Here is a 14013-nt window from a genome sequence, read left to right as displayed (position 1 = left end):
ACATGGTTGGTAAAAGGATTGGGTTCTCCCTGGGGGGATACAGTTTGTTTCCTCACCCTGGGTTTGGTTTTTTTTTGCAAAGAATGAGAATCCGTTGCATCCCTAGCCTCGTTTTTTTATTATCAAAATTTTAGTGGATACTTTAGACAGAAGAAGAGGAGAGAGCTCTTTGCCCGGTGAGAGCTATTAGTTACTATCTCCAAAGGACTGGGAAAATCAGAGGACCTGCAGGTAACCTTTGGTGTTCTGTGAAAAACCCTTCTAGGCCCTTGTCAGAGAATGCTCTCTCATTCTTTTTAAGGGATCTCATTTTGGAGGCACACTCCCAGATTGGAGAGGACTTCTTACCTGTCTTGATGGTTAGAGCTCACGATGTTAGGGCAGTTGCTACCTCTTTTCTAGTCTACAAGCAACATACTGGAAATGCAAGTCAGTGTTCGCTATGCATTATTTGCGAGAAACAGAAACGGTCTACAAGAACTGCAGTACCTTAGGACGTTTGTCCGTGGCTGGCGTAGTGTTTGGGAGGAAGCATAGGAAGCATACCTTCCATCCTTCAGTCTCTTCGCCTTGACATATGGAGTCTAGTTCTAGGGGAGCCTGGGAGGTACTATGTATCTGGAATGCTCACCAGTTTTTTAGTGTTGAGTGGTGATTAGGTATATTTTTTATTATGTGGTGTAGGTGACAGCATTGCCTAGTTGTTCTTGTTTGTAGTACTGCTCCCTGGGCTGGGGCAAATATTGATGCTTTGTTGGCCATCAGAAATGCCTTTAGCCACAAAGCTCCTACTGATGCGTCGTTATCCATTGGATTACTACTTTTCTGCCTAAGTCCCCACTTGAGTAGATGCGCTACCCGGCTATACTGCCACGCTGCTACAGGTTGAGATGAGCTACAACCAAAGGCAGTATATACCTGCAATAGCTCTATCACCAGGTAAGGAAACAGCAATCATTGTATCAATGCTAGTCTATTTTCTATTTTCAAATTCATTAACATTTTAATTTTTTGTGGTAGATGTCCATGAATCCCCACCATCTGTCAATGTGGATTAAGCTAAGTAATTACGGGGTAGTTACGTATATGAAAATGACATTTTTTTATAATAAGATAAAATTTTATATATTCTTACCCAGTACTTACAGAAGTAGCCCGCCCTCCTTCCCTCACATGGACATTTAAGCTCTAGGCATAGTTGTTCCTCTCTTACCCTAAAAGTGGGCGGGGCTAGTCACCTACATAAATAAAAGAATTGCTACCGCAAATTTCAAAATTCAAGCTGCCCTGTGAGCTTTATACTATTATAAAAATGTTGGGTTTTCTTGAACAATATAGGTTGATAACTCCCTTATTTGATGATCTACACTTGTAAGGCTTGTTCATTGGGAACATTTGTATAGTCTCATAGATTACTTGTCAAATTTACTCTTATTTTTTTATGGTATATAAGTCCCTTTTTAACACTTGTCATATTATTGGTATTTACTCAACTATGATTATTATTATTCTACTATTACAGTAAAATCCCTCATAACTGGCACCCATGGCATCAAAGGGTTGTTGGTTACAAGAGAAAAATCCTTCTATGCTATCTATGTACCCGAAAGTGTCATTTTGTCATTTATTATTAATAAACAATAGTTATTTTGAACAGTTTTATTATTAATTTGTTATTAATGATATATTTTATTATTGAATAATTTCTACATCTTACACTGAACATTATCCTGTGCTCACTTAAATATGACCACAGTCAAGTGCATAAATTCATACATCATACAGAGGACAGCAGACACCAACGCAATTTTTTTCATGAGAGAGAGAGAGAGAGAGAGAGAGGTGCATTAAGTACATAGTATGTTTTAACATGAAGCCTATGCATAGGCATGCATGTATAAAAGCTAAAAAAATTTATGGATGTAATATTACATTATTAAGTAGGATATTGTACTGCATTCAATTAATGATAAAAGTACTTTACCAGAGAGAGAGGGTTACTTATTGACTTCACATTAATGTATGTGCCGTATATACTCGCATAACACGCAATCTCGCATATCATGCGACCCCCAAATTTTCACCCTAAAATATGGTTTTATCACGTATCTCACATATCATGCGAATTAAATATACGAGACCAAAATTTAACAATAGGCTAACCTCTTTTCCTCCTCTTCATCTGTTCCATTTTTTAGTTAGGCTAACCCCTTTTCCTCCATCTCATAATGTATTCCATCTTCTAGTTAAGTTTACAAAAGTAAAAGAAAATGCAAAAAGTATCGGAGGTAATGATATAGTACTTGTTTGGAAAACGCATACAGCCAGATCAGCTGATTTGCTGTGAACAACCAATCCGATAAAAACCGCCTTTTTGCTCGCATTTCAACCATCGTACGATAGTAAAAAATTACCATAGTTACGATACAAATTATGTTAATGAGAATAGGACTTGATATATTTTCACATTACAGGTAGTAGTCAACTTACTGCCACAATTGGTTACGAACAACCAGTCATAAATCGATTTGGATGTAAGACGGCCCATGTTAATTTACCGTAGAATATTATACTAGCGTAGCCTACAGTAATCAGTACCATCTTTACATATAGGGCAGCCTAGCCTACACTACACAGCATACTTTATACATATATGGCATAGTAATTATTAATTTCAGCTAATTCTCTAGGTTCAATGCACAATGGCTTTTGATGATTCAGTACAAAGAGAAATTGAATAACATTTAACAAGTTAGCCTTGCCTGTACAATGATGATGATATCGTGGTACATTTATCGCATATATACGAATACAGTAGCCTAGTCTTCGGTATACTGTATACTATATATATGATATCATTTAGTAATTTATTAATAAAAGCCAATTTTGGAGTTTCAATGCATTCTGACTATGACATATCAGCGAAAAAAAAATTGACGAAAAACTGGAATCAGTTTCGGACCGACATAGGCATACCTAATTGAGCTATGTGAGGCTGCTGACGGCTACATATTTTACAACATAAATACACAATGAATATGCATCTTTTCTTATTCTTTTAAAAATTTAAACATTACAATATCAAATAATATTGTATGTATTCTCATATTATTGTATCATAACTACTAACAAAGCAGTCAGTGTTTTGTTTGGAAATCAGTTGATAGCGAATACGAGTTTATTTTTCCGTATTTAACTCTTCGGAGAGAATTGCCTTTCTCTAGTTAGCGTAAAATATCTAGATACTCTACTTATATGAGACAAAGTAATTTGTCATTATATGATGTGTTTTTAAGTCGAAATATGATTTTAATACGTCTCGTGAACTAAATTTAGTACTTTTTTCGTTAACAGATTGTATTGTGGGCATGTTTATTGTGTAAAAATATTACGTGATTCCGTTCACTATTTTTACTTCATTTCATCGTAGTACAAATTTACCGTTATGTTACTTATCTTTTATCGGCGTGAAAATAACAGTAAAATCAGTAAAATGTGTTCTTTTAAGACCTGAAGTTTTTATTTAAATCGTTTTCTCTCAATTTTATCTATGGTTGTATTTGATGGCATAATATTGGAGTTATATCTTTGTTGCCGATGCACGATAATAGTATTACAGTGGTCCCCCCGTATTCGCGGGGGATGCGTACCAGACCCCCCCGTGAATAGTTAGAACCCGCGAATGTTTGGAACCCCTATAAAAATGCTAAAAACAGCCTATTTTGTTAGTTAAAACTCAAGAAAAGCCCACTAAAAATTTTCCTACATGGTTTTTTTAATAGTTTTACCACAAAAAGTGCATTTTATGATGAAATTCATCAAAAAAACCAGGAATTTGTGGATATTTATCATAAGAAAAAAAAAAAAAAAAAAAAAAAATACCGCGAAATGAAATTGCGAATTTTCCGCGAATAATGCAGGGAAACGTTCCCGAGAGAAATCCGCGAATGTGTGAGTCCGCGAATCTGGAGAACGCAAATACGGGGGGTCCACTGTATAGCCTTACTTGCTATGGATAAAAGATCGGCAAGGGCATAAACTGCTAAACTTAATCTGTAAGTTTTAGCTGAAATTTAGGAAAGAATGTTGATACACTAATGACTATTATCGTGCATCGGCAACGTGGAAGAAACTTTTGCAAATTTTAACACATTTTACTGTTTTTACTCCAATAAAAGATAAATATGTAAAGCTCGTAGTATTATGATGAGATAAAGTGAAAATATCGAACGGAATGTTGATTTTTGTTTGCGCAATAAACATGCCCTCAGAAAACATTAACTAAATTTCGTTCACAAACGATATGTTTTCAAGTGATATTTCCACTTGAAAACACTTTGTATAACGTAAAATACCTCGCTCATATAAATAGAGTATCTTGAGATTCATTTGCGCTAACTAGAGGCAAGAAAGTCACTCTGATTTGAGTTCAACACAGCAAAACAAACTTGCTTTGCAATCGCCCTGATTTCCAAAACAAAACATTGATTGCTATGTTTGTATGTTATTATACAAACAAATAGTGATATGAAAATACATATAATATTATTGGATGCAGTGAAGTAAAACAAAACTTTTAAAAATAACCATGGAAAAGATGCATATCTATTGTTTGTATTTTATCATATGATATTAATATATGATTATTACATACTCAAATTTTGTATCTCATGTAAGATACGACCCCCTTAAAATTAGCTCCAAAATTAGGGCTTCAAAAGTCGCATGATATGCGAGTACTGTGATCCCTCCGTATTTCCGTGCGGGGGATAGCGAACCAGAACCCACAACCCCCCCCCCCCCTCCAACCCCCCCCCCCCCCCCCCCCCCCCCCCCACCCCCCCCCCCCCCCCCCCCCCCCCCCCCCCCGTAGGAATAGTTAGAACCCGCGAATGTTTGGAACCCCTATAAAAACGCTAAAACAGCCTATTTTGTTAGTTAAAACTCAAGAAAAACCCACTCAAAATTTTTATACTTGGTTTTTTAATAGTTTTATCACTAAAAGTGCATTTTATGATGAAATTTATAAAAAAAAAAAACCAGGAATTTGTGGATATTTCTCATAGAAAAATACTGCGAGTGTGCTAATTTTTCGCGAATAATGCGGGGAAATGTTCCCGAGAGAAATCCGCGAATGTGTGAGTCCGCAAATCCGGAGAACGCGAATACGGGGGGTCCACTGTATATACGGTAACTTTATTTACCTAAACTTACAGAAAATCTTATTTTAATATGCAAACTTTTGAATTATTTCTTATATTTAAGCTAGAAGTTTATTTTTTTGTTTTCATTTAGTTTGCAAATTTAAGCGCTTACATGTTCATTGTCGCTGTCGGAGTTATCCTCGGAGGTGGAGGTAGAGGGGAATGTTGCAATGTAAAATGCTTTCTGCTCTACTTGGCTTGGTTCTGTTTTCTCTCGTGAATTACAGTAAAATTATTCAAAACATTTTTCTTTTTCTTGCTTACACAGTTGCATGCTTTATCAAAGCTTTTTTTTGCCACTCTGAAGCCATATTTTTCAATAACATGAAATGCTTCCATATGGACAAAATATTTTGCATAACATATCCTTCTGAAATTTGATGGGTGGTTTTGTATACCCAGGGGTCTGATATACTATGGGACTTCTTTTTTAACTGAACAAGTTTACAGTAATAAACAAGAACCTTGCTGTCTAAAAGATCATATAATACACCTGTGACTGAAATGAAAATGAAATAAAAAAAAATGCCACCTGGAACATGATAATCCAGCACTGCCAGTTATTACTTAACCAAAAGAGCATAGGTAAAATGCAATAAAAATGATGCCTTCAAAGTTGATCCTTACTTGAAACTTGATTTAAACCTTCATAAGGTGCATCTTTCAGTTGTGTGAGAACTAAGGAGAAATGTGTGGAAGCAGTTTGATTGATCTAAGCTGAGCCTCTCCTTAAGTCTCCCTTCATATGTGGAAGGAACTCAAATTAGCTCCCAAATATCAAATACTTGGTCTAAGGTTACTCTGTAGCAATTAATGGCTGACACAGGTAGCTTTTGAGAGTTGTGTATTAGCAAGTCTTTCTGCATGTAGTATAGAGGCTTTGAGTGGATTATTGATCCCTTCACCATACCAATCACAGAAAACACTCCACCTTGACTAGTAGAGACTACCAGTGGGACACCCCATGGTTATGATGACCTCTGCAACCTCTGCCTGAATTCCCTTGCTAGCAATAACCTTTCATGATAAACTCAAAGCATGATGTGCATCTGTTTTCAACATGTTTTCCCATTTTGCCAGTGACTTGGGAATTTCTTTTTATAGGGTTAAAAGGTTCGTAAACTACTTATTCTGAGGCCAGAGGGAGCCAGCTGTTTCATCATGACATTGGAGGAGCAACAAAGTTTTTGCAGGACCAGTTGTGTGGTGCTGAAGTAAGGAAGCCCTATGACTCCAAGTTGTTTGTGAAAGTATCAACATCCCATACAGTGGTCCCCCCGTATTCGCGGGGGATGCGTACCAGACCCCCCCGCGAATAGTTAGAATCCGCGAATGTTTGGAACCCCTATAAAAACACTAAAAACAGCCTATTTTCTTAGTTAAAACTTAAGAAAAGCCACTAAAAATGTTCATACTTGGTTTTTATAATAGTTTTATCACAAAAAGTGCATTTTTATGATGGAAATTGGATAACCAAAGACGCCAGGGAATTTGTGGATATTTCTCATAGAAAAATACTGCGAATGCGCAAATTTTCCGCGAATAATGCAGGGAAAGGTTCCCGAGAGAAATCCGCGAATGTGTGAGTCCGCGAATCCGGAGAACGCGAATACGGGGGGTCCACTGTACTGCTAGATGTAGCACTGACAAACGTTGGTTTGTTACCCTGTTGTTTAAGTGGGTCTCAAACAGCTCTATCAGAGCCCCCACCCCACCCCACCCCTTTACCCATAGCTTCCACTTCAACTTGCATATGTCTGGGTGAAGCTGCCACACCATAGGAAGAACTTGATGTCACCTGCTGAGGAGATCTGCTGCCACATTCATTTTGCCTTTTTATTGCCCCATCTACAGTAATATCTATTCAGTTAGCTGGCATAATCTGTTTTGCCCCATCTAGTGTAATATCTATGTAGTTAGCTGGCATAACCTGTACTGCCCCATCTACAGAAATATCTATGCAGTTAGCTGGTATAACCCATCAGATCTGTTCCCCCTTCATTCTTCAGATAAGCAGTGGTTGTCAAATTGTCTGCCATTTACTCTTGCAAGTTTTGTTTTTAACCTGCAGAGTAGAGGCTTCCAGGGCTAAATAAAAGACTTCACTGTCAGTTCTGAAAATTTGGGTTAGCTATCTGTCTTCTGTAGATCCAATAAATGTTTACCCCATCCTGTATTTGAGGGCTCTGTAAACATTAATACTTCTGGCAATGGGGGATAAAAGGAATATTTTAAGGATTGTGTGGATGAATTGAGACAAGCCTGATCTGATATTGCAATGACTGTTGGAAACTACTTTCTGCAGATAGACCAGATGGCTAATTGATGTTGGTTTGAACTTGGCAGGGAGAGCTTGGCTTTTAGTGAACTACTGCAGCAGGTTCTGAAGTCTGTGAACTCTGTGGGATAAACTAAGGGAGCTTGTACAGGCAGTCCCGGTTATGGGTTGGGGTTCTGTTCCAACAGCATGACAATAAGCAAAAATTGCTGATAACAGAAAATCATTTTCTTCGCTTGTCAGCACCGATAACTGGGTGTTGGCGCAGATAACCAGACATCGGTGCCTCTGTTAGGTATGTATCCAATGCCAATACCTGATTATCAGCACATATTGGTGCCAAAAATCACCAAATTTTGTCGTTAGACGAGCGCCATAAAACTGGATCACTGATAACCAGGGACTGCCTGTATTGGGAAATCTAGCCCCAGATATGAGGATCTCTTGGTTGGATGTAGGTGTGACTTGTCTCAGTTAATTTTTAGACCACGGGTGTTGTAAAAAAAATCTCCCCTGGGATTTAGGGACAAGAATGTTGTCTCCTGGCAAAAAGTAATGTGAGGGAAGGTAATAATCCAGGTGACCTCAAATAGCACTGGACTAAGGCTGAAGTTGAGGATGGAATTGCCAGAGATCTCTTCGTGTCCTTGTGTATGTAGAAACATTTCTGATTTTCATCTTTAACCATGGATGAAGGAAACTGTCACCCACACACGTAGTCTGAAAGTCAAACAAGAACGGGTTTGATAATCCTTATAATAGTGCATCTCTTTTAATAAACTGTACTGTCCAAAGAGGATATTATCCATATACTACTTAGAATTGAGACCCAACTGAGAAAGGCTATAACTTGAAAGTGTCTAGCCATAGTCAATTTTCCTGCGAACTCGGAGGCACTGGCACTGAGATTTCTTACGACTATCAACACCCAACCATTTTAGTTTGTAATGATTAACATCCTTCTTAAAAAGACTTTCATCACTCATCATTTGATGTGAAGTACTATACTGAAAGCCAAGATTGTGGAGAAGAGACATCTCTTGCAAGTCTCTGGAAGACAGTCATCTGGCGAGGGGGCAATAGCCTGTCATTTTATAAAAACATGGGCTTATGTATCTGCCAGAGAAAAATTGTGGGCTAATCATAGGCTTTTCATAGCCCTCTCTCAAATACCTGCCCTCCTTTAAGTATTGTCATTCACAATATATGCCATGGCATCTGCAGCTAGTAGGTTCCTCAGCAGAGACAGCTTTGTAATCTTTGCAACCTCTGTAGCCCAAAAATACCACAGGTCCACTTTAAAGTTTTTATTGAATGAGGTTTTATCTTGTTGAGGAATAGGAAATCCTTGTTCCTTCTCACGTATAACACATTTTTTAGAGTAATCATCAACTCTGGTGCAAATCATGGAGTGGCAGATATCAGAAGCTCTTAAGGCAGTTCAGTTTAGTAGCCTCCTGTGTGGAATAGCAGGAGTCACCATGATTTCAGAGGAAGAGAAGCACCTCTAGTTAAAACTATCAAGATCTAACATGTGAAACTAGAGGGAAGACTCGCTTGGAAATAAAGTCTACATTATTCATGATTAAAGAAAAACCAGAATGAAGCTAAAGAATGGGGCAATCAAGTAACTAGTTACAGAATGTAGCTATGAACTGTTGACATTGGCCAGAGCTTGATGAGTGGCATGGGCTTAATTTGATGCTGAAAAGAGAACTTCAGTTGCAGGTGTACATGATGTCAAAATCACTGAATCACTGACACCCATTGAAGGCCTCTTTGTTACAGAGATACAAGGAACTGCAGTGTGGTCAGTTTGTGGTAAAAGTTGCACATCAGAAGATCAGTGCTTGGAGGAGTAGCTGGTGTATCACGAAACATTGCTTGAAATATGTCTATAATCAAGAGAATGGTTAGAGGTTGGATCGCCAGTGGAATCAGGTTAACTATGGGAGTGGATTTAGGCAAGACTGCAGAGGTGTGTCTCATGGCTAGAGACAGGTGAGCGAGCATTTATGTATAGTTGAGTCTCAAGAGCAGCTGGAGGTGGGAGTGAGTCTGATGCTACCAATCTCATGAGAGCCAAAAGAGTAGAAAAATCCTGAAATATTACAGGAGTCAGTTGAGCAACAAGAGGCAGGAGCACATCTTGAAGAGAAGCCATGAGAGTTATTACTGGAGATAGCAGCAGGTGCATGATTATAGACAAAAGCTGGCTTTGCAATAAGTCGCTAATCAGGAGAGTGGTTAGAGGTAGGAGTGAGTACAGGGGTTGCAAAGCTACTAAATCTAGTAGGACTGCCAGTACTACCAGAATTGAGATTAGAAACAGAAGCATGTCTCAACACAATGAGAGCTATTCTCTGGTGAGGCCAGAGCCAGAAACATGAGAGAAACTAGAGCTAGGAGCCTCTGTAAAGGCATAGGCAGGACAGCTCCCAGATGAAAAATCTTGAGCATTAAGAAGTAGGTAGAGCCACAAATGTGACAGGAAGGAGTCTGACAATGACTAGAAGTGGACAATTTTTGGTACCAGAAGCATAAGGTGACCCAAATACACAACAAAAGACTATAGAAGGATTATGATAGAAGTTGAACATCACTAATGATTGCCATTGAAGGTTCGCAGGCAGGGAAAAAAGATGGATGGAGGGCAAATCTTTTGTACAGACTGTAGGAGCACAGGTGTAATTTGGACATCGTAGTGTTAAAAATAAGATCCTCTCAGGATATGGAGAATATTTTTAGCAAGGCAGTGGAAGACTGTGATATTTTGTCTTAGAACAAAGCCAAAGCTGCTTGATGAATAAAGCCACAGAAGAGTTGGAGATGCTTGAGAAATGTATTTCACACTACCTGGAGGAGAATATTACAGTACATGGTATTGTAAGACCCACACTACTTGAGTAGAAACTGTTGGATGGAGAATAGTGATAAATGGGGATTTATGGAAGACAAGCTCAGGAAAGATGTGGCCAAATTTCAGAGGCCTTTATGTAATGTAGAGTTGGAGGCATTGAAAATAATAATGATACACAAAACTAATGATAAGGAGAACTTTGGCTTTTAAGCTGTGTATGAAGAACATGAACATTTTGGTAACAATCAGATCATTAAAAAAAAACTCTTAAAATAAAATCACATAGTATAAAGATAACCATACCTTTGTCAAAACACCACCAACTAGACTGTCAAACAGTTATGTTTCTTAGCCCTAATCAATGAAGTAGAAAAAATTCTCAAAAAACAGAAGTGAAGGCTTTAACTAGCGAATGACCTGTTCCCAGCCTTATATAATACATGAAAAAACTACTATAAATTAGCAGAACAAATGTACAGAAATTCAGCTTTTGGCATATACAAAAGTTACTCAAACTTTATGAAAACCAGCCAACTACCACTGTAACACTGGTGAATCCTTAATCAGACAGATTTGAATTTGAATTCCAAAATTTACTGCTGAAATTCACTTCACACAAATGAGTATTTGCACATGACTGATGAATTGATGGATATTTGAGGTAGCGACCTCCAGGGTGACTTATTTCCTTTGTGGAATGTCTGGGAAGTTTGTGTAGAAGAGTGACAGGTTATGTACAAGTAACTGGTATCTGGTGAGACAAATATTATTAATGCAGTGTTGAACTAATTAGTAGCTATCAACATTAATGTAGATGCTTAATCTTTTAAGCCATAAACAGAAAATTTGTTTTTTACTGTATTAATTTTTCTCCTGCATGACCAGAATTTGTAACGTTTTTATGAATATTTTGATACTGACCTTTAAGCTTAATCAAAGAACTTAGTGACTAGCATTTTGTAAATTTAAAAAGTCTAACCACATATCTAAAAGTTCCATAGGTTTAATCACCTGTTGCATGATTGTTTCAAATACTTTCCAGATTCCTAGCATTGTTTATGGCAGGAGGAGACTTGCTGATATTAAATGGCTGTTAAAGCTTCAGTATGATAATGCTGAGAGATTAAGGGTTGAGTTTTTAAAAAAAACCTTTTTTAATACATTTTACTTTATGAAAGCTTCAACTTGATATATGATGCTCTAGTTTCTAATGACTTCCATAGATCCTTAACATGTTCTGTATTACATGCTAACAACAGATGTGGAAAATGCCGTCGCTACCTCAAGCTAGTTGAAACTAAGCCTGTGCGCCTGCATTGTATGACATGTGATGAGACATTTGCTGTGCCCCAGAATGGTGTGATTCGAGAGTTTCAGGAAAATAGATGTCCTCTGGATGATTTCCAACTTTTGATGTGGTCAGGTGGAGCCAAGGGGAAGAGCTATACCTTCTGTCCATACTGCTACAACAATCCCCCTTTCCCGTGAGTGACAGGTTTCATTATAGTGCTTAGTCATATTTTATTTGTTGTTGCAGAGGAATTCTTTGGACATCTTTTAGCATATATCATTATTTAACCCTATGTATAAAGCCCTTTATAAACACTCATAATTCAGTATGGCTGTGGAGAGTAACAACCTTACTTTTTTAATATGTTAAATGGTTATTTTGATACTCTATTTTATTATGTGAGAAATTTGAAGCATGTCAGATGTATGAAGATAGTCTACGTACATTATATTCTCTTTTTTGGGTCTGTTTTGAAAGTTCAGCTTAGCTGGAAGCCTCTTATACATGATTATTGGTATCTTTGTTTCAGGGACATGTCCAAAGGTTGGGGATGTAACATCTGTCCTCATCCAACGTGCCATTACAGTCGTGATAATTTGGGAATATCACAGTGCATGGAATGTCCTACAGGCATTCTTGTTTTAGATCCTTCTTCAGGACCAAAATGGAAGTTGGCTTGTAACAGGTATGATATTATTGAAAGTAACACTTTTTATAAATTTTCATGTACAGTATTTTCCCAGTCTTAACTTGTTCAATAGTATACAAACAAAATTAGAAGACCAAGACTTGTTTCATCTCAGTCCTATTAATGATATACATACCTGTGTTCACAACCTGTGATCACCCACCTTTTGTCAGAAAGACTGAAGAAAGTGGTCCCGCTACACAAGCACCACTGGATCCTATGGTATGTCTACCAATTACAATGCATTTCAAGAACCTGCTAAGTTGTTTCCTTGGTGTTAGCTTTGACATAGATCACTATCCGAGCATTTTTTCATATTAAACATTATTCCTTTCAGACCTTTTCATGTTAGTTCTTCCAACAAGTGATGAAAATGAACTCTTGCAAATAGCAGGTAACTTGCAGTTGCCAGGTTCATCTTTTTGATCTCCAGCTTCCTCTGCTTCATTGATGATTAGTGTGCTTTATATATGATTTTATTACTTTCATCATCCATAATGATGGTGGTGAATTTTTCATAGGTTATCTTGCAGCTACAAGTTACCTAGTTAGACCCATGAAATGAGTTTTCATTTACACTAACTACATAATTTTCCCTCTGACTTCCTCTAATGGAACAGAGTGTATAGGAACCAGTTAGGTACCTGTAAAGATCTTTTTAGATTTTATGTGCCATTTGCAAGAGAACCTTGATAAGGGTTTTGAATGTAGAGTAATTCAAATAGATTTTAGTACTGCTTTCTATTTAGTAAACCACAAGGCATTACCATACTTATAAACTTCAAAATCTTGGAGTGGGTGGATGTGTTTTAAGTTTACTTCAAGATTTTCTTACAGGTAGACAGCAGCGAGTTGTTGTTGATGGGGTCTTTAGCAAGACCTATTGTCCTCTTTGAGATGGAGTGGATTAGTGAGTGGTGTAGTTGGTGGGGTGTGAGGCTGAACTCCATTAAAACAAAAACACTAGTATTGATTAGTAGAGTTCATACAGATTTTTCACCCCATCTTCCTCGTTAGGTAGATGGGACTCTGCTGAATGAGTCTGATGCTTCAACTATTGTAAGAGTAACTTTTGACTCACTTTTAAGAAACATCTAATGAAAGTGTCAGCAAATGCCTCACAAAAGTTTGGTATTGTACATAGGGCCTCATATATTTAAAAGTGATAAAATCAGTGCAACCTGTTGTAGGCCCTTTGTCCTTCCTTACTAGAATTCTGTCCTACAGTATGTTTCTCTGCCTCTGTCTGAGATTTATCTCTATTTAGATAGAGGGGTTCATGGTGGCAGGTTTCTGTTTCCTTATATTAGCAGTTATGACTTGGACCATCAATGGATGGTCTCTTTGTTTGTTAGTTTTTTATAAGTTGTATTTTATCAGATCTTTCGTGTGCACAATTGAGCACCGATCCCCTTTTCCTGGCAAGAGCAACCAGATTTGCTGATCAGCTGCACCAATAGGCAGTAAATGTAGATTGCTGGCAAACTTTTTAGTTCCAGAGGTCCTTTAACCCTCAGCTTCAATAATAATAATAATAATAATAATAATAATAATAATAATAATGATAATAATGATAATAATACAGGTTTTATTGAAAATCATGGCTATTTCAGCCACATTTATTTTGTATAAAAGCTTCTCTATTCTTCTTATTACTGACTTTTCTTCTGTACTCAAATTGGCTTTAAAATG

At 37.4% G+C, this 14013-nt stretch overlaps 1 protein-coding gene across 1 annotated transcript in view; it reads left to right on the top strand.

The window, feature by feature from the left end:
* Positions 1-14013, top strand: part of LOC135223660 (DNA topoisomerase 3-beta-1-like) — a gene marked incomplete at its 5' end in the record, with an annotated part of 174629 nt that overhangs the window by 157750 nt on the left and 2866 nt on the right. The window contains 2 exon segments of the mRNA XM_064262318.1: positions 11602-11826; positions 12163-12318. Of these exon segments, the coding sequence (XP_064118388.1) occupies positions 11602-11826; positions 12163-12318 (381 nt within the window).

This window comes from Macrobrachium nipponense, chromosome 10, assembly GCF_015104395.2.
Source record: "Macrobrachium nipponense isolate FS-2020 chromosome 10, ASM1510439v2, whole genome shotgun sequence".
Taxonomy (NCBI): domain Eukaryota; kingdom Metazoa; phylum Arthropoda; class Malacostraca; order Decapoda; family Palaemonidae; genus Macrobrachium; species Macrobrachium nipponense.
Note: the sequence above shows the minus strand (reverse complement) of the source record. Positions and strands in the feature narration are given on the sequence as shown.